This window comes from Strongylocentrotus purpuratus, unplaced genomic scaffold (assembly GCF_000002235.5).
Source record: "Strongylocentrotus purpuratus isolate Spur 01 unplaced genomic scaffold, Spur_5.0 spur5_scaffold_14, whole genome shotgun sequence".
Classification (NCBI taxonomy): Eukaryota; Metazoa; Echinodermata; class Echinoidea; order Camarodonta; family Strongylocentrotidae; genus Strongylocentrotus; species Strongylocentrotus purpuratus.
Window position 1 is genome coordinate 4,076,254 of NW_022145599.1, and position 26,547 is coordinate 4,102,800.

The following is a 26,547-nucleotide window of genomic DNA, read 5'->3' on the forward strand; positions in this document are numbered from 1 at the left end:
ATATTATTGTTAAGAGTAGGACCTGATCTTTAATTAACAGGTTACTAGTTTTAGCAGATTCAGGAACTGAACAAACCTCAAAGCCACAAATCGACTGTCCTTTAAAAGGAAAACTTTCAAGTCACCCATTTATACCATTCGAACTCTCATAATTCTGAATTATCAAGACTTTAAAGAGATGACATCAGGGGTAATTTCAGTGCCTTGAGCATGACTAGCTTTGCCATTGTGAAGCATGCACTAATATAGACTTAGGTTATTGATATTCTCCTGAGCTTGATTTCTTGAAAGTCTTTGAGATCGCGTTCTGTATGGGTCGGTCTTTTCAAGAACATAATAATACATATATAAAATATTCTATGTATAAATAGTACATAGATAATTCTCAAACTGATACAGTAGTTGTTAACGGCGATGCACCTTGGTAATTGGTATTCTTCTCCGAAACAGATGAGGATCTTTTCCACCAACATGGAGTCGTAAACGAGCCTTCTGACCGACTCTTACTTGGCACCTGCGACCCAGTGTAACCCTCGTCATCACTGGCTTGTGAACGTTCGCTTGCAACAAGAGGTGCATTCTTAATCATCATAGGACCATCCGACTCGACATCTCCATTCGCCATTTGGGATCTACTCCGGTGATCGTCTTCGGCATTGGCTTTGATCGCTTCCACCGCGTTATTCACGTTCACGTTTTCGTTCGACGCGTCGTAATCGCCTTCGTAATGGAGCGGATTTTCGATGAGCGCTGGCGATGATCGTTTTGATGGGCTAGGGTTGATAATATTGACGGCGACGTTGCTCCTGATGCGAGCTGTCAACCTCGGTGAGTTGCCGACGATTTGTGATCGGACAGTGTTGCCTTCGAGGTCCTTGTGGAATCGCTTACCAATGGCTCTAGGGAGAAGCTTGATGAAAGCAGTGCGGAAGTCTTCTCGGAGGATGGAGTAAATGATAGGGTTACAACACGGGTTGATGAAGCCGAACCAGGACGCGGCTGTGTTGATGTAAAATGGGACAGCTTCGTTGTTGATCTTAATAACTTTAATGAGTTTAGTGAGCGAAAACGGAGTGTTACAGAGGACGTAAGCTAAGACCATTACCAAGATAGACCTAATGGCTTTATTAGAATAGAATCCAGGACTTTTTGATTTTATCAACGCACTCTGTTTTAGGGTATTGGTCAACGTGGAACTTTGTCCATTGGCCGAGACCTCACGTTGTATGTAGTTGGATCCATTCAAGTTGCGGCAAACATGTTCAGGCGTTTGTTCTGTTGCATATTCTGGTGTCTGTACTGGGGGTTGTTCAATCTCACCGATACGTCCAACAATGTGTGGCGGTGCGATCCTCTTTGCATGTTCTTTAGCCACTCTGTAAATGCCGACGTAGCAGTAAAACATAACTAGAATCGGCGACATGAAGCACATTACAAAGGCCGAGACGGTGTACGCAAGGATCTTACTGTGGTCGCTCTCCCAGTCGACGGCGCAGATGATCTCGGCGTTATCGAAGATGACCCATCTCATGAGGGGTGGTGCCGCAGCGAAGATGAACCCTACTAACCATGTACACAGGACGAGCACGAAGGCACGACGATGCGTCACCATACCTTGGTATCTGAACGGGTGAACGACATAGATGTGGCGATCCACGCTGATGAGGGCGAGGCTCAGCATGGAGACGATGATGAAACAGTAGTTGAAGAAACATGCGACATCGCACATGAAGTTGCCGAAGATCCAGTGATCAAACCAGACAGACACCAATGAGAAAGGCATGACCAGACTAGCACACCCGAGATCAGTAATAGCCAGGTTTACGATGAATACATTTGCGACCTGTGAATGACATGAAAAGGGTTGATTTAATTCATATTATCATATCGTTAATAACAGTTGTGATACAAAGTTTGGAGAACAAAGTGTGCGACAATAATGCGATACAAGTCCTATGCTTACAATATCATCTACCGAGTGTCATAAATTACTCATTTTTTCTTCTATTTTAGGATAATTAAAGTTTTAATTCCTATAGTTGAAGCAAAGTGGCACATTATCCGTTTATTCTAGGTATCTAGCAAAAACATAGCATTGCTCTTAATTTAACAATAATACTTGATTCTTACGGACCATTTCATCAGAATAGTATGTGTCATCAATTATTTTCTAAATAATTTGTTGAGAGTAACATCTTATTTTCTTATGACAAAAGATACACTGAATTTGAAAAATGGAAATATAGTTTAAAAACAACCTTTGTTCTTTGAAAACCAGAAACATAATATAAAGGACTCTTACGCGTGTCAATGAGATACAATCATTAAGAGCTATATTTAAGCGTTCCTATATAGAGAGGAAGCAAAACTTGTTCATTAAAACGGTGCAGAGTATATTCACTTCTCATCGCAATCAAGCCGTCACCAGTGACCAGTAAGTGAATACCATTGCATAATCATGAAGGGGCATCCGCCTTCTCTTCGTCTCCATGAGGACAACCCAATGTCAGCTCCCTCATTAAAACTGCTCACCATCACCATCCGTTTATCTTATACAGTTATACGACACACCGTACGGTTGAGATGGTAATAAACCGATAATGATGAATGCTCAAGGCGATTCCTCGGGAAAATCTTCTGAGAACCCGTTTCAAAATTGTGATAATCTGTTCTAACTTAGAAGAGCTGACGCCTTTTTGGCTCTCAGCAGGCAAGTTAATGAGTCATTATGGCTACTAATCCTTCGAAATGTTGGGGCGTGATTGTTATTACCCATTTCTAAAGAAGATAAAAAGGAGGAAGGAAGAACTAGCTCAGAGTTAAAAGGGGGAAAACAATCCTTGTAGTTTTTAACCAAGGGTGTCAAACCATTAACAAAGCGCTTGGGGAGGTGAAAATTAAGAAGGAAAGAAAGAGAAACAAATTACGATATTGCTGCATTTATATTTCAATAGAAAGTAAATTAATAAGTGCATTGCCCTCATTTACCATGTATACTTTCCGTCAGTGTTCAACCCACACTTTCATGAGTAGTGATATGGAAATTATTATTGTCCATAATTCAGCACAAAGGCGGCCGGGCACGTTTTCATGTTTTTCGCAAAAGGACACTTTTTATATTTTGCTGCCTAAATATAATATTATGGCACCTCGTTTTCTAAATTGAGGTGCTGGTTTCCGGAACATCGGAATTCTAAAAAAATCTTTGGGGATTGCAGTCTGCATCTCCTATATAATTATGTAGCATGTGAAATTGTGTAAAGGCAGAAAATCAGAGAAGCATGTTGTTGCGAGCTTGATATATTTTGGACAGGTAATAACTCGTCACTGTTTTCACGAAGTGACGGTAGTGAGGAAAATCCGCACACAAAGTGAATGCGATTTTCATTCACTACCGTCACTTCGTGAAAATAGGGAGGAACTATTGTATGAATGTCTGAAAGATAAGATCTATAAATATATTTCTTTTATAGAGTAGTTTGTTACTAAGGTTGGATTTGTCTTTTATAGCCCGTCTGCACTAGTTTGACCAGGGGGATTAGACCTCCCTGCAAGGTCACTGACAGGTGGTTATTTCATCAAAACAGCTCTCAATTTACATAAGAAAAAGGGAATCATGGGGGACCAACAGGCACCGATAAGACATTGTTTGCTATTTAGAGGGCGCAAGTAGCTATAAGTTGTGCAGTGGGGTTGTAAACAAAAATGCTTACTCACCTGTGCTCGAAGTGTCCGAGACCTCGAGATGGCTAAACACACCATGGAGTTGCCGATAATGGCTACACAGATGATAATACATAGGACCCCAGTCAGAAGGATCTCAACCCCGAGAGGCAGGCTCATCTGGTTAAACGTAGGAGGAGTCTATACAGGATATAAAGAAGAGGGAAAAAAGAGAAGATGAAATCATCGTGGTATCTCACTTCTATTATAAAAACAACAATAATATAATATCAACAAATATCATAAGGATTTCGTAACAAATTGAAATAATTTTTGAAATTTGCAGGGTTCCTACTAACGATGTATCAACCCTGCAAATCTCAAATTCTGATTTTTGTTTTCTTCACTCTCTTTAAAAAAAAGGTGTTATAGTGATTTTAATGTGTATGATCTTAATTTAAATAGAGAGTTAAGAAGTTTACATAAATATTAAGCCGAATATCTGAATTTCACTTCTCTTTTTACAAAAGTCAAATATTAATGGAGATTAAATTGATGCTTTTTAATCGAGAATCGAGAAGCTAATAAGCAAAACCAGTAAATTCTTATCGCATGCCAATAACTGATTGGAAAGAGAACAACAGACATGGGAGGATAAAGGAAAACAAAATGAAAGATTATAAGAGAAATAAGGGGAAAAGGACAATTCAGCAAACATGATCTCTTTACTAGCTTTCAGTAGAAGCGAGTGGCGTATCCAACGCAGTCATGAAGCTGGCGACGACCCCCCCCCCCCTTCGAGGGCGGCCCACGTTACACTTCTTCCTTCCGGGATACATTACGTTTCTCCCTTGCTGAAGGGAGCGGTGGTAAACCCCTATTTATCAATTTCAGGATACGCCACTACATGCAACATCAGGTTTTATTATATCTTTTTTGTTATCAAGAGCATCGTCAAATTATAAAACCGTTGCCATTATGATATTATTAAGTCATTGCACATGTTAATTATTCTATAGAATGGGGTAATGAAAGCAGTGCTACTGAATAGTACTTCCTGCCACATGCGTAACAATAGAGCATAATTAAGCATAATCATCTTAATTTGATCATTTGTTCATGCATTATACAATATAATTATTTCCATCGCGGAGACTGATGAATCTTGCCGTTTGGGCTGTTCGGTTTCGACATTCGTCAATAGCCTATTTCTAAGAGTAAAAAAACTAACTGAAAAACTAATCAAATTGCAAATTACACGTGTACTGTATACCACACATGCCTATCGGCCCTGCTTATCATACACCTGTGGCAATATACTTGTGGAGTTTCAGCCTTCGGGAGTGTCGAAGTGCGACAGACATCCGCGCCATATATAAGAACCAACTATTATCATGATTATTATCATTATCATTACTTTATTTGATAAATACCAGAGAGAAATCGCACTGAATTTCACAGAAAAGAACATATCCCATTATTTTCTCTAACTCCGACTTCAGTTGTAGTTTTTTTGGAATGCTATTTTGTTTGGCTATTAAAGGTACTATGTCCCATTTGCAGGCCAAAAAAATGAAAAAGTTAAATTCCAACTGCATTTGAAAGATAATACTAATTTAGAACTTCCCTAAAAAAGGTGGGGCTTGAAAATGTCTTCAAGTGGGAAAATAATGACTATTAGTTGTCAAATCGACTTTAGGGCTATGGAGCCCAAAAGTAATAGTATTGATTTTCAGACAATTGTACCGAATGGTCATACGTTTTATGCTGCGCAAAGATTCAGTCAGTTTAATCTTGGCCATCACAAGAAGTGGGTTATTGATGTAGACAAATGCTCATGTACCCTTTACAACTCTTTTCATGTATGTTATTACCAAAGAAGAAAAAAAGCCAGCCAGTCACTCAATAGTGTCTGACAGTGAAGTCTAGCAAGTAAACGGGTTTCCTTGCATAATTTGAATATGAGGACACTGCTAACGTTTAAATTCCACAGATAGGACATACATGACATATTCATAATTCCTGCAAAGTTCTACAGCATTTGAGGTAAGCTGCAAAAGGTACATAGTACCTTTAAAAAATAAACATACGTGACATCAATATTGGGGACAAAAATATAATTTGAAAAAAATAGTATAATTCTCGGTGCTTGTAAGTAAACAACCAGGGGACCGATGGCGTTAAGTCCTCTCCGAAGGACTTGGTAATAAGGAGTATTGCCTTAACAAAGGGCATAAGCGCGTTTAATTGGTTTCGAACCCATATAGGGAGTAAGAAATCTAAAACAAAATTAGTCAAACAATAACTAAATATCATTTCACCTACATGTATACAGCACCTAGTAGAGAAAGATTTATCGAAGCATCCATATTGTTCCCAAAACACAACGTCAAGGTGTAAACGACCTTCGATTACTTGCCACGATTTATTTGGACAGTTTTGGTAATAACTATCCGGGAATTGCTAACACGAGTGAGTGATATTTGAAGGAAGTCGTATAAGAAGGAGGACACGAGTGTCATCGTCATATGAGGGTGCATCTTCCAAACCTCCCTCATCTTTCTCTTTCTTTCATTCTGTCTTTCTCTCTCCCCCCCCTCTCTCTCTCTCTCTCTCTCTCTCTCTCTTTCTTTCTCTTTCATTCTTTCTCTTTCTTTCATTCCTTCTTTCTCTCTCTCTCTCTGTATATGGAATGGGACAACAAAACCGCGCAATTCAGCATTATTTTCGTTATTGATATAATCATTTTCCCCATCATCATAAAAATTATAATCTTAATCTTAAACATCATCATCATCATCAATCACCACCATCACCACCACACCACCATGCCTACGAACGCTTACTTTTATTGAACAATTTCACAACGGATAAACCATTAAACATCTAACAGTAAAATACACAACTGTTTGCTAACAAGCTGACAAACTGATTGTTTAACAATAAGTGCTACTTTACCTGTGTTTTAAGTGTTTGAATACTATCACCTAAACATGTATGTGTTAGTAGTGCATGTGTGTGGATTTCGGGGACAAAAACATGTTAGTAAACAAACGCTAAAACCAGTTTGAAATTATAAAGTGTGAGTCACAATAAAGTGTTTTACAGACTTTCACAAAAAGATCGCGCCGAAAAAAATCAATTATTATTACAATTAATGTTTTCATTCATCAAGGGGGAAAAACACCTTCCGAGAAGGAAAAAAGGAAAAACAGAAAGAAATATTTCATCTTCATGTTCCAAGACATGAAAAAATGGATTTTCTCTTGCCGCGGCGAAACACCTTTTCTGTTCTGTATAACGTTTACATTTGATACTGGTAGCGATGAGTATTCCAGCTGCCAAAACGTCTTCATACATTCAGCTCTTTCAGCTAGTATATTCCTAACAAAAATAAGCAAAATTCTCCGCAAAGGGGCATCATAAATTTTTGAGCGTTAGTAACGATGGCGGCGGAGTGTTAGATTAAACGTATCGATCCTGTGTCGACAGTAAAATAGAAAATAGAAGAATTGAAATGTTGCCGATAAACCTATAAAATGAGAGATACAAAAATCAACACTTTATATCAATGAAGCACACACGAAATACCTCGTACTGACGCCCCTAATTCCAAGACTTATGTTTAATCCTTTGATGTCAAGATTACCCTTTGAGTGCATTTTGCTGACATCAAGATGTCTCTAATGGCTTTTTGCATGTTCACAAACATAAAGTTTCATCAGGTGGAATAATCAGCTTAAGATTCTTAAGTGAACACGTATATTAAAGTGTATGCCGGGGTGAGGATGTACTTGGTTGTTTGGTTGACAGCCCCCCCCCCCCCCCGCGCCTCTGCCCCGTCGATTTCTACAGTCACCTAGATGGTAAACATTTTTACAAATCTACTAACGTGCATTTTCATTGCAGAAATGAGGACAGACTTCCATTGTAAATCTAAGCTAATATTTACCATTTCATTTACGATTCCTGGGATAATTAAGCTTTACAAAGGAAATTAAAATGAGATGACTGACAAAGCATTCAGTGTATGGAGCGTGGGCACTTTAATACGTTTTCACCATTAATTTCCTGCTTTTGTTGGGAAAAAAATATTTATCTTTAGGTGCAGGATTACAGAAAACATGCCAAACGTTCATCATTATGTTCATTATGTTAAATATTTTCAGACGGTAGAAAGGTTAATTGCTGAAAGACGCAACAAACTAGATAGGCACAATGAAAAATGGCGCTTAATTTCCGGAATTGTAGAAAATAATCCTATTTAAGCAGTTTAGCGGATGATAGGCCGCTGACGGAGATCCTTTTTGCTCTATATAGGGAAGGAGAATTTGACGATCGCTGATGTTTTCTATTCTATATACTATAGATCCATTTGATTTCTTCTTAGATTTATTGTTGTTACATGGATATAAATGTCTGTATATTTGTTGTAAAAATATTATTGGATCAATAAAAACTTATCAAATATTAATAAGTTCGAGAAAGAGGAAAGACAAGTAGAGGTGAAAGTATAAAGACGTGTTCAGATTATCCGAGTCATTTTAATGTATTTTGTATTCATTACAATCAACAATTCAATCTGAACGGTTGAATTGTTGAACGGCAGACTTTCCTTAGTAACGAAAAAGGGATATCAAATGAAAGGGATAACAGAGGTTAAGATCATTTTTAAAAGAATCTTACAAATATAAAGATCTCTCTCTCTCTCTCTCTCTCTCTCTCTCTCTCTCTCTCTCTCTCTCTCTCTCTGAATGAATGAAACAGATCAAAATATGAATTCGGAACCATATCAATAATATTATTGCAGGTAGTAATTCTAGAAGTGATGCGGACATCAAGATAAGAATCGTAATAGCAATCAATACGTTCCTAGTTTTTGAAAGGCATATCAGCAAAGACTGTGAGAACTGATTATGAGAATGAGTTCAGAAATGATCAATATTTTGGTAAAAAGTTGGCAAAGACATGTAAATAATCAAATAATGAAAAGCGTTAAACACTCTTCATTGCGACACTTTAACACTAGAAATCCTGATGGGAATAGTCAAAGAAAAACAATGAATTGTTCCAATCAAGACATCGACGTCAAATAGACCAAGAGAAAAATCAAAGAACAATGTGATTGGCTTAATACACCATAGTTCACAATTATTGGAGGTGATGGCATGTGAAAATAAAAATAATCCACATGAACAATGTTCTGTTAAACAGTCGCAAGAAATCTGGCTTTGTTCATAAAAGAACGAGTTGGGTGACTAAAAATGTCAAATGTGAATTCTAAAGTGTAGAACGTAAACATCAGCAATATAAAATGAAAATCATTCAAATGATATAAATATTCACAAAATATCTTGTAAGATAAATGTATATTACCCGCCACATGATGAGATAGAGAAGACGGACACACAGTGAAAAGGATGAGCTCCTCAATATTATTATCCACGGATAATTTTGGTCTTACTCTCTCTCTTTCCTAAACCACAGAATATGTACTCGATTCGTTGATAAACAGCCTTCGTTCGTCAATTTAATATCCTTTATAATGAAGCTGCGTACGTCGAAGTGATAAATCACATAAAGGGAAGTGAGTGCGGCAAAATAATATTTAGATCAAATGAGAACTTCTATTGTCGAATAGTTGACGTTAACATGCCTCAGACTCCACGTCTCTGATAAAGTAGCAGAGATACAACCGAATTTATATCCAGCAATCGAAAAATGGAAACTTGGTCCTCCTTCCATAAAAAAGATGATATTGGTGACCGAAATATCATATTAAATTCGCCTCTTTAAAACACGCGTTTTAAATAGCCATAACGGCAAGAAGAAATGATCATTGGTTGAAGAGAGCTCGAAAAAGACAATTCATGCGTTGCCTAGACCAAAAACATGTACTTATATCGTTATGGAACCCGGAATATTCGGATGAAATATGACGTCATAGCTTTCTGTCACTATGGTTCGCCGGATTTAGAGAAGATGCATTGATTTTCACAGTAACGTACATGTATGGAACAAACACTTAATCGGAGAAGGATTGTGTTCCTCCAGTCATTCTTTCTCTCTCTCTCTCTCTCTCTCCCTCTCTCTCTCTCTCTCTCTCCTTCTCTGTCTCTGTCTCTCACTCTCTCTCTCTCTCTCTCTCTCTTTCTCTCTCTCCTTCTCTGTCTCTCTGTCTCTCTCTCTCTCTCTCTCTCTCTCTCTCTCCATTTATATTAGATACTGTGTATTTCATTTCCCCTTCTCATCTTACAGGCATACTAATAAGCTGGTTATTTCATTGGATACGTCTGTCATTTCTTCATAATTATCCTGAAAAGCCCGAACGATACGAAAAGGGGTAAATACCTTGTATTGACGAGAAGTGCTGGTACTCGATCTAATTGGATTTCGATACTTTACAGATCCATGCTTTTTTGCGCAATCACAATGTCGAATATTTGCATGCACGCGCTTATGTATTGCCATGTAGACTATGAACCTACAGTTCTTGTTAATAAATCACAGGGACGGATCAAAGGTGGGGGGGGGGGGCAAGTGGTCTCTCCCCCGGCCTAAAGTTAAACAAATAAAATGTACCACAACTTTTACTTCAGATCATTAAAACTACAGTATGTGTATCCAAAGTTAAAACGTGAGTAAGGGCGTCAATGTATTTTAAATATTTTTACCCTCCCCCTCCCCGTTGAAAATATGATAACCATATTGACTATATCCCCCTTTTCACTCGATTATTTGTAAGCATCTTTGTGGGAAATTCTACAATGGTGCATGGGGAATGGCAACGCAAGAAAAGTACAACTGGAAATGAAATCGGTTTTATATTTGAATTTAACTCAGCCACACTTCAGAATAGATGTCTGAAAAAGAAAAGGATATTAGCCTTGTATAGCTGTACATCAAAATGCATGCGGTACAAAAAGCTTCAACTTACTATAGAGGAAAGTTTCCAATTACTAATCCTTATAGGCTGACTATAGGATGGCTATGTTGAACATGTATCTTAATTGTAAATTTTATTCTCTGAATGAAAGAGGGCTTTAATAGACAAAGCGCCAAACGAGAGAGAATATACATGTATAGAGAGAAAGAAACCCATTGAAAAAAAAAACGATTCACTTTCACCAACAACGAAAAATCCATTTATGCAAAGTCGATTAGATCATTGGTTCATATCTGACGATCTTGAAGGGCTGGCTATTAGGTGCCATATAATATTTTTTTAGCCCCCGACCACTCAGCAATTTTATCTGTTTCTCCATGATTAAACAGAAAAGAACATAGAAAAGGAGAATAGATCTTATTGGTAATTTAACAATAGTCTTTGTGCAAACGTAGAATATGTTAAACAGATGAAAGAAGAAATAATCCGATTGCCGGAGGAACTGACGTTAGAAATTAAAGATAGGAGAGTTCTCTGGGACTATATGAAAATGAAAATATGGAGCTTTTCACAAGCCTTTTCAAAGAGATTAGCCATAGATCGAAGAGAGAAAAGAGAATTTCTTGAAAATAAAATCGACGAGTTAGAACAGAGTATTATTCAAGGAGAAACTGAAAAAAAGTTAAGGAATTACAAAATAAGAAAAAAGAATTTGGAGACAGTCATGAAATTGAAATTGTGAAATTGGTGAATCGGGTGGACTGCCACATTTCATAATCTTCCATACTACAACATGTTGTTCCTTTACAAGCAGGCGAATTAGATGAAATTATGCATCATCATTTCAAAACTTGTTCTAATGTCATATGAGTTTCACTGATCACGACACAATCCCGGCTCTTTATGTTTCTTACTTAAGATCCATTCGGTGAAATTAAGGTTGAATGAACAGGCATAAATCAATTCATACTTCTGAATGATTTCAACGAAGATGAAACACGCGACTGTAAATGTAATAATGCTTTATGACGTATTTCGAGTCAGTGTGTCCCTGAGACCTTTTCAAGTTTCATTTTCCAGTGATTAAAAGCGTAGCCTTTTCTTGTTCTCGAATCTGCAAACAATTAGGGACAATACAAATTATAAATGTAATCATTTGAATATGCAAGACAATATCAAATCTAACCGTGATCTATGCGGAGCAGATGTCGAATGTCTGCTACCATGCCAACCAATATCCTGCTAATAATATTGAATGATATATCCTGATATAATTGCAGAAGCTTATACAAACACATTAGCCACAAAAGGGCAAATATACAATCTCGGGTTAATGCTTATTCGTCAAACTAATACAAATTGGAATAGCTCGTACAATTGGAATCGATTGGAATGATGTCAAGCAAAACGTGGCTGTATTTATTTTTTACTGCTGCAATATGATCTCATAGAATATATAGAGAACCGAAGTCAACTTACCTATCTCTAACCAAAACATGTAATTTGATATTGATGGAGTAAAAAATGAAATTAATATTTGAGGTTCACGCTTTGGTCATGGATGTGTACACGCTATCAAGCCAGGGTCATGCTCAGCTTAGATTACAAACTCAATCTGAACGAAATGATGCACAACTATACTCTTGAATGCTTTATAGAATGATTAATGTTCCTAGGAAAGACGATACCCTTTCATATAATATACATCTGCAGATGTGTTTCCACAATGCTACGAGTAGACACATTTTGGGTAACAAAACGAGATCATAATAACAAATTTAATATTCGCATTATAGCATGAAGTTATAATTATGTATGCCTCCCTTGAATTTAAACATTATCCAACACTCTAACAATCTTTAAAAAGGACATATATCTAACTCTATCAAAATAATATGCCTTGAAAGAAGTATTATGCCCGTAAATATGACAGCTGAACAATAAGCGAAGACAGATCATGTTTATGCAATATCAATGTGTCGGAATCATTCAGAATACCAGTGTTATTATATTCGGTATCTGACTTGTTTATTTTAAAATATTGTCATAATTATTGTGCATTCTACTGGTTTAAACAACCATATAATAAAGTTAAACGGCCAGAGAAATTCTTTCCTCCATATAAATGTAAAGACTCAGAATTACTGTTGGGTAGCATTTATCAAACATAGTTCAATTGTTAGAAATCAGTTGTACTTTCAAAGCAGCTGCGATCACCAAGCGAAGTGGTTCATTTTGTTAAAGGGTGTTATACGTCATTGGGCGTAATCCCATTTGTGTGAATGTCAATACACGAAATGACACAAAATTATATAGTTTGGCAACATTACAAGTTCAAGAGCATTATTGATGTCAACATTTAACAAAACGTAACAGGAAATAGAACGTGTTACAAATTATGGCGACCTAATTCTGTTTAATAATTAAACAGGCAAGTTAAGCGGAACCCTTCGAAAATGTTGTGAATCTCATATAAAGTATCTATCACTAAGGAAAATAGGCTAAGCTATTTCATTTTCATTGTCATTGGGAAGAAATAAGTGGCTAAGTTCGGTGAATGAACTGACATGACTGACTGCAGATCTAGCAAGTATCATTAGGTATCGGAAGTAAATCGCCTGTCAGTTTCACTCAACTTTCATAATGCGTAAGGGCGGTTGATACTCACCTGATACAGTATAGGGAGATGTGCCGCTCTAACGGGTCGCATTAAAAAAAAAATCCCTAAAAATGGCGTGTTATATTGCAATAGAAATCCATAGAAACAGCACTAGATCTCGACCGTAATCATAAGTTAATATAGTTTATGAGAGTAACATCCATATTCTCGCTTAAAGTGCAAATTCCAAGATGCCAGGCAACAAAATAATTGAAATAATTTCGCTTTTTCATTACCCTTTTCTACAAAAAAAAAACCCTCATAAGAATGGGAATGAGTTTGGAGGCTTTAGTCGCACTACACCCCGTCTACATCAAATCTGAGTGAGTAATTACCCCCCCCCCCCCCCCCCCTCTCACCCCTTTCTCTTTCTCTCTCTCTCTCCCTCTCTCTCTCTCTCTCTCTCTCTCTCTCTCTCTCTCTCTCTGTCTGTCTCTGTCTTCATGAGCATAAGGCATGACCGTGGTCCTCCTACACGCCTGGGTGCTTCGGGCAGCAGCCAAATCTCCGCCAATCAATGTCTTCATCAATATTGCATAGCGCCCCCTTATCATAATCATAACTCGTGCTACGGGAGACATCAGTTAATTTCTTTCTCATATCACATCCCTTCATGGTGTGCAAGCATGAGTGGTTTGAAAGACTGTTGAATCTATCATAATACACCAAGCATGGCATGAAGAGAAGTAGGTGTCACTTATGATTTCAAATATTTTTCTCGACTTTTGATTTTTGTTTCCCGTCAAAAAAAACCACACAGATGGGCATATTTTAAGTCGCATGTGTCATATTCCTAATGAAAATTCATGTGACAATCTGATGAGGTGTTGCTCACACCCACAGTCCCTATACATTCATCACACGGTTGATGGAAAAAGACATGAAACGGGGATTACTTCCAAATGAGCAGGTGTGTCTCGTGCAAAACAATGACGTCACTAATCAGACACCTTCTTCGTTTCCTTAGTCATAATAAAGGCGGTTTAACGATTATAGTCTGACATGTTTTGTAATCGTATGCGTAACTATGAACAAAATGGTTGCCGTGACGCCAAAGGGAAACTTGCCAAACAATATGGTGTTAATTCCTATTAATTCGTGTGAACATATGTTATCGTTGGAACTTGAAATATGTAAGTTGAACAAACTAAATCACATAATGATGAAGTGACAAGCCGCAACAACTCCATGATATCAAATCTCGATAAATATTGATCTTTTTAAAGCCTCTCTAAAGTGTTGGGAGCCCCACAAATATTCACTTAAATATCATAATGTGAAAGAGGACGTCATTTAAGATACATTTCTGCAAGCGTTTTCAAAACAAATGTGTTTGAAGTCGAATATTGATGAAAAATATATACACAAAAATTAGGTTTTCTGGGTACGACAGAGAATCCAAATTATGTATTCTTTTATCAATATTTGTCTTCAAACACATTGTTTTAGGAGGGGGGAATCTTTGCAGAAACGAGCCTTATTAAAATAAAATCCTCTTTCAAATTATGATACAATTTATTAAAAGTGAAATTTTGCCATCAATTTTTGGATGCAACATCCATTCAGAAGTACTGGATGCTAGAAAGGAGACCCTTGAAGTAAAACAATCAGACCATGTTAATCGTGAGAATTTGTGACAATCACTACAAAAAATAACCGAACAAATTCTAACTGTGAACAGGAAAATATGTTAATGAAACGCATACAGGGTAACCGGAAGAGTATCGCAAACGAGTTTCGTTGTAGGCAAGATGGTTTCTCTTAGTCACGTTGATACAAAATCCCATTTACAGTGTTACCTGGCAACGCAGTTCCCATCCATGCACTTATTACATCATCATCATCTCGGTTTGCAAGTTGCTCATCAACTCTTCCGCTATATCAATTATACTCCAGTAAAGAACATGAATTAATTTTGACACTGTAATGGATTTTCACAATACATCACGGGCAACATAGCCTAAATAACGGTGATATAAACATTATCTTCGCGCCAATTTTTGTTGAAGAAAAAGTAGGGTTTTGGTAATGTGATTCCATCCTAAGTGAAACTGTCTGGAATCGATCGGAAAAGTTGATTATGTAGTGCATAAATATTTACGATATACTGTGCACTTTTGGAATCATCCAGATGATAAGAAATCGGCTCTTTCTTGCAGAAAGCAGAAAGTCGCATGCACTATACATAGAAATGTGTATACGGGACTACAAAAGCATACATTTGTCAAAGCTAGGTCTTAATACTTTAACTTTTTCTTGTCATATTTCGAATATGAGGGCATTTGAAGACCAAACCTTTACATTAATTGGACATTTCATATATGATATTGTACCTACCAGGCGCGTACGCAGGATTTTTTCAAGGGGGGGGTTTTAACATTTATAAATCGGTCCGAAAATTTCGCAACGACTCAGCCAGCCGCTGAATAAGCGGGGGGGGGGGGGGGGGGGTAAGAGGACACATTTTTTTTTTTTTTTGGTCCCCAAAAAATCGTTACGACTCAGCCGACCGCTGAATAAGCGGGGGGGGGGGGGGGGGGGGGGGGGGGGGGGGGGGGGGGGGGGGGGGGGGGGGGGGTTAAGAGGACACTTTTTTTTTTTTTTTTTGGTCTCGAATTTGGAAATTTGACATTTTGCTCCGTTGGGGGGGGTAAGGTCACCTTTTTAGGTCGGCCATGGGAATAATTTTTTTTTTTTTTTTTTTTTTTAATAATTAAAAAAAAAAAAAAAAAAAAAAAAAAAAAAAAAAAATCCAAAAGGGGGGGGTTTTAGGTTTTTAGGTTTTTTTTAGGGGGGTTTACACACAAAAAATTTCCAAAGGGGGGGGTTTAACCCCCCAAACCCCCCCCCCCCCCCTGCGTACGCGCCTGGTACCTACTAATATTTAATAGTAATTGCTGTTACCCAAGCTCACAATTTTCGCCACATTTCCAGGAAAATTAATCAACCTTCTCTTTAAGACGATTTATATTGGTGATATAAACATTATCCTCGGGCTAATCTTGCGTATGGAGCTTTATCGATGGATGCGGCTCGTTTCTCCCCGTATCATGATGCGGTGATAGATGAGCTAGCCAATATAAATATAACAGCGAATATTGTTATTCACCCATAGAGGTATTCCCAAATGAAATGAAACGATATCAGTTTATTAATCTCGATCAGTAATAAATCCAGGAAGCCTTATACTTGGTACTTGCATACTATACATTTGTGGGTAGAATGCCATCTTTTCTCCTTAATTCTGAAAAGACTTCTGACCCGCCTACACCATCACATTGTGTCGTCTGTTTGGTCAAATTCATATCAGAAAGAGTTACGGCATCTTTTCTAGCACGTTATCTAGTTTTTTTTAAGAAAGGAAAGGCAAGGGATCACGCTCCTCTGTATTTAATTATTAGCAAGGATATTATTTTTGTATCCAGTCCAATAGAATCGAATCCACATATTATTTCATACAGCATCTTTTCCCTACACTTACATGGTGATCGGCAAAATGATCCACATTATTTGAGAGCAAATTAATTTATGTCACTTCAAAATACCCGTTGAGCCAATCGGGTCTAAATTTTAACAATCCATTTTCATAGTCGATACACCATCGCCCCACAATGAAGATAGTGGAGAGTTAAAAACGATGGGTTTCGATTGTATACAAACAATAACCGTTGATTGATGATGTCATATCTATCTTTGATCGTCAACCTGGGGAAGGCGGGGCAGGAAGGGGCGTAGGACAGGAAGGGACTCGACCACGACACCATGTAGAGGTGTCGTGGTCGAGTGGATATGTCACAGGACCGTGGATCCCAAGGTCCGCGATTCAAGTCCCGCCGTGGTACTAATGTCCTTTGGTAAGACATTCATCTACATTTGCCGCACTCGACCCATGCAGGTGAGGTAAATGGCCATCTGGTAGGATTATTCCTTGAAATGCACTGTGCGCTGATAACGGTAGTATATTGAGATTTCCAAAGCTCTTTGGAGGCGCATAGGGACGTTATATAAGGATAGATATGCGCTATACAAGAACTGAATATTATTATTAACATAGGCACTATACGATAAATAAAAACTCTGACAGGATCATTTTCGACATCATTCTTATAATTTTGTTAACACAGTAATTTTTAAAAAAAGGGGGGGGTCACAAAAGACATGAGAACTTCTATCCGTCGCCACTCATGCGTATTGCCGGACAGTATTCATTAGATACATTTATTTTGATAGACATGATAGAAATACCTGGCGGAATAGGTGGCGACATTACATTGATGTATCCTCTACTATTTTTATTGCTGTACTCATTCCCGACATAATAAACGGGCTGTTGCCCAGCAGCTGTAAAAGCAACCCTGATAAAAGTCGTAGGTTTACTGTTGATGTTTAGATAATAGATATAGATATAATCATATTACATCAGGTAAGGATCTTCAACCATCCCTATAAGCTGAACGTCAGTGTCGTATCCATATACCTTCGCTTCAAGTTGGGGCAAACATCTCTTCCTACGGCGATTCATGGGGGATGCAGGGACCCTGATTTACCTACATGTGGATGGTGGAGGGGGTTCCGTCAAAAATGACTTACATGTATGTCGTGAATAAAAAAAAGTATTTTGAAAATATATGCGATTGTCTATCGTTTCCGTATTTAATCACACACTGTCTTATTGACTTATAAATACTATGTATAAAAAGAGGCTACTTTTTTTTCTTGATGAGAAAGCTGCCAGGAGGGGCAATGGGCCCCATTTACCCCGCCCACCCCCTCCAAATACGCCAGTGAACATGACATAAAGTGTCAGTATGATTATCTTTGTAAGAAATATCTATAAAAGAATTTATAAAGTCTATATACCAGTCTAACCAGTGTTTTTAAAAGAGAAAATGATTTAATTCTAAAGTTTTTTTGATGTTTTTGTTTTGTTTTTTGCCGGGGAGGGGGGAGGGGGTTCCTATTGACATAAATATTGCCGTATATGACGGGCTCCATATATTTATTTGTTCAATTCCAATGCATAGAAGGAATACACTTCCCATTCCATGTACACACATATACAAGAAAGAATATAGAACCTCAGTATTAAAATGATAGGTATGTATCTCCAGTAATAATCTAATGTATGGGCAGTAAGCTATTGTATGAAGCTAGATTTTTTCTATACAAAAATTGAATAACCCGAAAACATTATGCTTTATAAAAGACGGGTAACGTGCCTTCAATAATGACTTGATCAACCGTGAAAATATCACTGCATGGCATACACAATCGAAAATGATATGTGCTTCGATGGATAATTACATTACTGGATGCATATGCCTGACGAAATTCATGTCATGACATTTTTGACATGTAATATGACTGAAGTGTTCGCTCTCAAAAAGGTTAGTCAAATTTGTATAAAGACAATCGAAGCGAGAGAAATGTGAAAAAATCTGGAAACTGGTTGACATGTCAAGAAAAACAAACCCTTGACTATAATATAAGCAAAACAAGAAACAGCCCAATTGCCTATTGAACCTTGAATTATGATTTCGCACAAATTTGTCCAATACTGTCATCCGAACATATAAAATGCCACTTGCTAAGTCACAACAGCGCGAAATCAAATATTCTTTTTAAATGGTATACAGTTGTGTGTTTTTTTTGTCACTCTACAACGCAATTTCACAAGGTTAAGATATCAGATGAGTATCTTAAAATGACTTTTCTTCCGTCAAATAAAAAAAAAAATCCCTCCAAAGGTATCTTTCTTCCAGCTATACCACGGGAGTACTTGACTTACAAGGAGAGTGAAATTCAAATTTACAAGACCATATTTTAAAGGGGAGGCTTTGGAAGAGGGTCGTTTCCTTTCATACCATCCGCCTCTGTTTTATACAAATATTAACTGTTTGGGAGCGCGGTTAAAAAAAAATATATTGTCCAATTTGATCTCGAAACTGTAAAGTGGTCCGAAACAGAGTCGAGGGGCAAAGTGCCGTCTCAAGATCATCGAGGTGCTATAGTTTTAACAGAGATCCGAAGAAAAACCAGTCAATATTTTGTTTATTTATCGCATCCGCAGTGTCAATCCTTAAAAAAAAAAAAAATTAACAAATTATGCCTGATAGCGAAATTCCTGCCTGCAGGTTCGACCAATCAGAGGTCTAGAGTCTTTATATGCGATATATGAATATTTTAAATCATAAAAATTGATAATGAGCAATGATACAAAAGCGACATTACCAATCAGATACACATAATTATTCGATTTCGAAATCGTGTAATAAGAGATTGAGAAGTTGCAATATAACGAAGTCATCAAAGAAACTATGAACTCATGATGAGGGCTCAGAAATCAAACTTACATCGACGATGAGTGTAAAGAAAAGAAAGTACTGTCATCTTGAATCGAAAGTAAAAGAAAATTGAAGGTCAGCTATCTTTCATATAGTGATTGAGGGGTGATCTACAATATTTAATAACCACTATCATAAATATTGTTTGCCACATCTTTATCACTTTCCATTATAACCACGGTAATATAGCGTAAATTAAATCAAGAATGAATCCAACTGAATAAACCCTGATCTACTGGCTTCTTTCGTATATTGGTTGCTGCCAACTCGCTGAGAGCAGAGCTACGATTCATATTTGACTTTTAAGAAGAAAAAGTATTCGTATTGCATTTTCAATTCATTCTGTTTTATCTTCAGGCAACCTGCCTTTAACAAAAATTGTATTACAATTAAATGCAAATAATTATTACGTGATGCACTATTGAAGTGCATTCAGATTAATAATGGGTATTTTTTTTATGCAATTAGCGCTCATAATTCTAAACCCAGAGTGATCAAGGGCCTCAGTGTTACACATGGTTTTCTAGATACGGATGCTTATATCATTCAAGGTATTCCTTCATACTCTACTGCAGTGTATCCAGATACACCTGGGTGGAGAGTGGCAAATGTAAAAGATATTTTGTCCAAGGGCATCGGCGCTGCATAGAGGAATAAATGAAAGACCTTCGCGTTTCCAATCGAAGATGTGTTTACACCACTCGACTTCGACCATTCGACATGTCCAATTGTATTTTAAGTTAACATCCTATTAATCAACCGAAGTAATAACTGACAAACATCTTATTACATGTAAATGTGAACAAGGCTCCTAAATTGATAAATTCATGAACTAGTTCGGTGAAAACGAAAAAGAATCCTAAGCCTATAGGCATGTTTTGTTGTATTTTTTATGAGGAGGGGGCGGGTGTTATTGGTAAGGAGGCGGTAACAAAAAAAACTAAACATGATGTTTATGGTGAACAAAGCACGTAATTCTTCTGAAATAAAGATTTCTCCATTAAAAAAAATATCTAGGAAATGTATTTTTGTTGAAATGCCATAATCACTGATGGTGGTAACAGAAGATATCCAACTGAGCACTGATGAATTAAGTCGACCCTGTATGCGTCTTTAAAGAAATACCCATAATTCCTTCGTGATCAATCGCATTTTGGTGTCGTCGAGCCTCCAAAAAATGATTGATAAGTTTACAGAAATAAAGTAGATTTATCTTCTTTACTTTATTTCGGCATGTTCGGAATGACTCTAATTCCGTCACATTCAATGCATGGACTTTGGCATTATGTGGACAGGAACATAACACCCTGAAAATGAAATACATCTTAAAGGTAAAAGACCAGTTCTGGTCATGCGATCGCATGAAAGAAACGTTGTGGAATCGATCAGAAAAGGTTGATCATCTAGCATATAAGTATTGGTGTGTACTGCAAGGTTCTGGAATCATAATTTGGCCCAGTCTTGGTAAAGTTACAAGCACTGTACATAGAAAGATGTATATGGGACTACGCGACACTTGCGCGATATCTATCCGGTCCAGATAGATATAATAATTGACCATATATATCAATCAGTAGGCGGTTTCCCGGCGACATTTGTATCATCACGTATTAGTCAACATATTCTTTCACATGATTGGTAATAAGAGCTTCCATTTCATTTTTTGAGAGGGGGGCGTTTCCAAAACTGGTCTTTACCTTTAACAGAACCACCAATCACTTCAAACAACATTAATGTCAGTGTTCTTAAGAAAAATATCCTCCACGAAGAAAGCGATATGAAATGCTAATAAACTTGAAACTTCTATTAATTCCTTGTTTATACGTCAGTCAAGTACCTCTCATATTTCCTAGCATACTTATATGTGAAAATATTAAAACAATTGAGATGAAAATCCTTTAAATTTCACTTTTTCACTATGACCGGTTTCAATTTGATTTCTTCAGATACATGTATAATCATGAAAGTTATTATTCTATTGTTCCTGAAACCGACCGATCTTCCAAGTGTTCCGGATGAATATCTTAAAGATCCAAAAGTATCCTGTTTAATGACTTGTAATCAAGGACTTCATGCTTATTAACAGGACCTTGCGAATACCAGTAACATCAACAATGTACCAAACAAGTTGTTTTTAATGACAGTTTTCTCACGCAATGCCCATGACCATGATATACGTTCGTCCGTCACGGGTTGTCAATATTATCACTTCCTTTGGAGGAAATGAAATTCAAGACGAACGTGACATCTTTATGTGTAAACACCCAAGCCTATTCCAATATAAACAGCGTCTTATTCCCCTTTCATATGGCATTATCTTCATCATTACTCTAGTTTCCAATCATTGTTAATTTAACCCTTGAATTTCAAGAGCCCTTTTTAACTCCAGTATAATTGTTGTTTGTACTTCTTTCAACGTTTTCATCACCAAAAAATATATCACGAAGTATAAAATTAATACGCGTGTTATAGCGAGTCCAGCGAGCCCAATATCATTAATATTCGTTCTCGCTATAATGTGTCACGTTTTTGGTTAAAGGTAAAGACCAGTATTGGAAACGCCCCAATTTCAAAAAATGAAATGGACGCTCTCATTACCAATCATGTGAAAGAATATGTTTTGACTAATACATGATGATAAAAAATTTGCCTGGAAACCGCCTACTAATTCATATATTTGGTAAATTTGTTTCTCTCATGGTCTGTGAGAGATATAGGGTAGTCCCATATACATCTTTCTGTGTATAGTGCTTGTAACTTTACAAAGAATGGGCCAAATTTCTTATCATTTTGATGATTCCAGAACCTTGCAGATGCTAAATACTAGATGATCAACCTTTTCTGATCGATTCCACAACGTTTCTTTCACAATGCAATCGCATGACCATAACTGGTCTTTACCTTTAATATGGGTTAAATGACTGAAGCGGTGGTGGATAATTATGAATATCAATACAAGCACTTTCATTTAATGATCTATACGTTGATTCATCAAGCTAAAGATGAATAATAAGTGAATAGGATATTTCTTTAGGCATGTTGTGTATAGGATGTTGATTGTAGGATAGTGGGTACAAATTATCTTTATCTGATCAAAAGCTCAATAACAAGAACATTTCCACAAAGAAACTGGTAAAATCGGAATGCAAAATGGATTTGAAATATAATAAACTCAAATATGCAAAATATAGATTTTGTATATTTCTTGGATGTTTAAAACGTTTCCGTAACTTTAAGTAGGCCTATGTTTGCAAATGTGTCGTGGGTTTCGTGCACTATGAATTATGACTAATTAGTTGCGACATACTGCAGTCTACACAGCAACACGCACGATATTAGGCCTACGCTAGCATAGGAATTAATCATTGTTAACTGAGAGGATGATACAAATTATAAAAACCAGCGGCGTAATGAGCAAAACAAAAATTGGGGGGAGGGAACAAAATCCACATCACCACCAGGTGGCATAATGGGCAATTTGTTTTTATAAGGGAGGGGGAACGCATAATTTACACAAAAAAAGTGAGAACACCCCCCCCCCCCCCGAAAATCATTTCATTTCAGCAGCATTTGTAAATCACTGATATCGAATTAGAAATAAACCATTATTTGGAGGGGCAACTGCTTCCACCCCACCCCCTCCCCATCAGTACGCCAGTGATAAAAACCACAATTGTGTACGTACGTTCAATTTGAAAGACGTTGAAGTTTGTCATTGATGCATGTGTTCTTTCTATATGTAATTATTCAAAAGATGAATATCTTTGAACCCTGTTCTCACTGCCTTCAAAAGTAGACTATGGGCCACACATCTTGGCGTATCTGTTAAAGACCGTCAATACTACTGGGCCAGAAGGGATTAGACCACCCAGCCAGGTCACTGACAGGTGGCTATCTCTTTATAAACTCAGCTGTCAACTAACATAAGAAAAAGAGGATCACGGGGGACCAACAGGCACCGATTGGGGAAGTTTTCTATATAGAGGGAGCAAGTAGCTACAAGTAGTACAGTGGGGCTTTAAATCAAAGCGCTATATTACAGTATATCATTACTATGATTATAGGCGAGCGGGCCAATTATTATGTATCCCTCAAGCTTAATCATAACATATCCATTTACACCTGGATGGGGTGGCAGACGTAAATAAATGTCTTGCGTAGGTTTATGAAATATGAATCACTTGTTTTGATTTCAGCTAATGAATGGAAATCGGGCCTTGCGTGGTGCTTTAATACTTCTTGGCATGTAGAGCCGAGCACAGGTGTGATTCACTGACCGAGTTCTTATTATAGCACTCCAGGTTTCATTAGCACTATAAAACTCAGTTTACTAAACACAACGTCAGTGATGGTTGCTCGTAAACTAGACACAGTGCAGATGCATTGACGCTCATACTGATGAATGTAAACATTTATTAGAATACCATGCAAAGAAGAATACGAAAGTGTATAGAAACACAGTTTTTCGAAGTAGATTCAGAAATGGCGACGTCGTTCGAAATCCCGTTAAACTTTGTTTAAAAAATTCATATTGCGTGAATTCATTTCGGATTTGGGGCATTTTAGTTGGATAGTCCATACATACAAACATAATCGTATGTGTATTGCATCCTGATTCAACAGATTTTGGAAACTCAACCATCACAATGTAACCAGTACCTTTAACTGACTGAGTAATACTCCAGGTATCATTTGAACCAATTACATACTTAGAGCAAGGGCAGTGGGATTGCTCGTGATTATGAATATAGTCGCAGTGTTGAAAGCATTCTTGCTCATAGTTACTGATGAATGCAAACAATTTTATGGAAATATCATGCGGAATTAATATTTTTCATTAAGTCGTATCACCAGTTTTGCATCGTAGTAGGCCTACCTACTTATCACGGACGGCTTTAACACCACAAGCTGAAAAGTACTGGGTATAAATAATAAATACCAACTTGAGAAATGCTTCGTGTTTTGCCCAACATGCAAGACACAGTTTTTGCTTCTACATAAGAAAATAGTTTGGCATACATTAATCCGCTCTGTCGATCGACAACCCTCTTGTTTGCTAATATTTGCCCATCATTTGTATAGTACATAAATCGATGTAATCCTATAAAAAAAATTGTTATTTATCTAGTAGAGACGAAAGATATACCGTTTTGACGTAGAACAGTCACATTTATACCCATGAATCGAGAATGGTAAAGGTATGCAAAACAAGTTTAGGACTGTGTCCTGTTAATTCACCACCAGCAAAAAAACGAGTGACACTGAATACATAATCATAAGCGTGATTGTTTTCATGTAAGAATGGCTAACAAACTGGCAATAAAGTCAAGACCGTTTTCTTCTAGTTATTTTAAAAATCAGTCATTGTGTGTTTCACATCTCAAATAGTTGTCTCGAGATCGTGCGCAAACCTTGTTGGAGTTGACAAACTATGCTTCCCATTCCATTTCAATCTATACCTTCTTCGTTAATTCCTTCCGAATGCAATAATAATACATCCACGTGTAAGATTATGTTTATTGTAAGAATGTGCGTAAATAGCCTACTTCATGAAAATGTTCATGAATGAATGAACCATGTGCCAAAGGCAATGTATGATAACCATCAATGCACTAATGACGTTAACGACTGACAGGGAATTTTAAAAAGCCTATTCTAAAATAAACAAAAAGGTAAGGGGAAGTCTACACCATAATATGAATAAATCAAAACATTAGATTATCAACCCTCCACTAGCTATCAGAGTTCGTCCCCAAATGATGATTAAAAGCCATTGAAAATAAAACAACAAACTTGACAAAGAGCGATAGCTGCATTCTTACATCATGTCTTTGCTGATCTTAAAAGCGAATCGGAAACATTACCATGATAACATTAAACGTCTGTTGAATGTAATGATTTAGATACAAATATGATAACGAACTTACCTGATTGAAACGCATGTCTGCTGTTAGATTTATCACTACACCTAAGCCATCCGAAGAACTGATAGATTGCAATCCGTATAACATTTTTATAACAATTCTAAAGTAGAAGCGCAGTTCAAAATATGTTGTATCATGCCTCTGGCTTTAATGAAGAAAGCATCGTAAATACATGCACGAGGCAGGAGGGAACTCGATTCTCTCTGACGGTATTTTGTCCCAAGAGTTTAATTTCCAGTTATAATTTCTCAAAACAAACAAATTATCGAAGCTGGATTCGCGATCAGAATGCTTTGTCTCCTGATGATAATTGGATCATCACGATACTAATGGTCGACGTCAACTCATCCAGAGTATACAACGGTCGTTTCCTTACACAGCAACAGAATAGATTTATAATGAAAACGGTAAGTCGTGGATAAATCAGCCAGACAATCATCCCATCATGCACATGGTAATCGGATAAGATATCATCGCGGTATCGGCGATCAAATTACTGTCGTCTGCAGAAGAAACTCGCGTATTGTTTTGTACGACACGACTACTACAGGTATAGGCCCTACATGTAATATTGAGCACGAGTTTATATCACTTGCAAGCATAGAGATAGATTCTCTAGTATTACTAATCGGTACGCCCTCTCTTCTTCTCTTTCTTGCGATAATGACAAATTGAGCTATAAGGTCGTCAGTAACGACAGCGTGATGTTCTGCCCGAACCCTCGAAGTCATTTGGTCTAGAAGTGAAATACGGCAAGGTTAAAAAGAAAATATTAGTAGAGCAGACGCCGCATTATAAAGTTGAAAAAAGATGAAGATCATGAACTAAAAAGTCCTCGAGTATATTTTCACTTAATATTGCATATACTTCTTTGATTACAAAATGGGAGAGGATTACAATGAACAATTACAAGAAACGGATGAAAAAGAGTTACAAGAAACAGATGCAGAAGCTGAACTTTGGAACAAACTACCGTTATACATGTCAAAAACTGTCAGACTGTCAACCAATTAAAAACTTGTGTTAAAACACATTTATTCAAATTGCTTTTGACGATTAACTTACTCTGTT

At 37.1% G+C, this 26,547-nt stretch overlaps 1 protein-coding gene across 1 annotated transcript; it reads right to left on the reverse strand.

Annotated features, from left to right (window-relative positions):
- LOC100887891 (D(1) dopamine receptor) lies at nt 1–26,508 on the reverse strand. Its single transcript, XM_011684802.2, has 3 exons — nt 25,480–26,508; nt 3,718–3,864; nt 1–1,843 (listed from the first exon to the last, which is right to left on the reverse strand). Exons 1-3 carry the CDS (start codon nt 25,561–25,563, stop codon nt 386–388), a joined length of 1,689 nt encoding a protein of 562 aa, XP_011683104.1. The 5' UTR covers nt 25,564–26,508; the 3' UTR covers nt 1–385.
- Between the last annotated feature and the right edge of the window lie 39 nt (nt 26,509–26,547).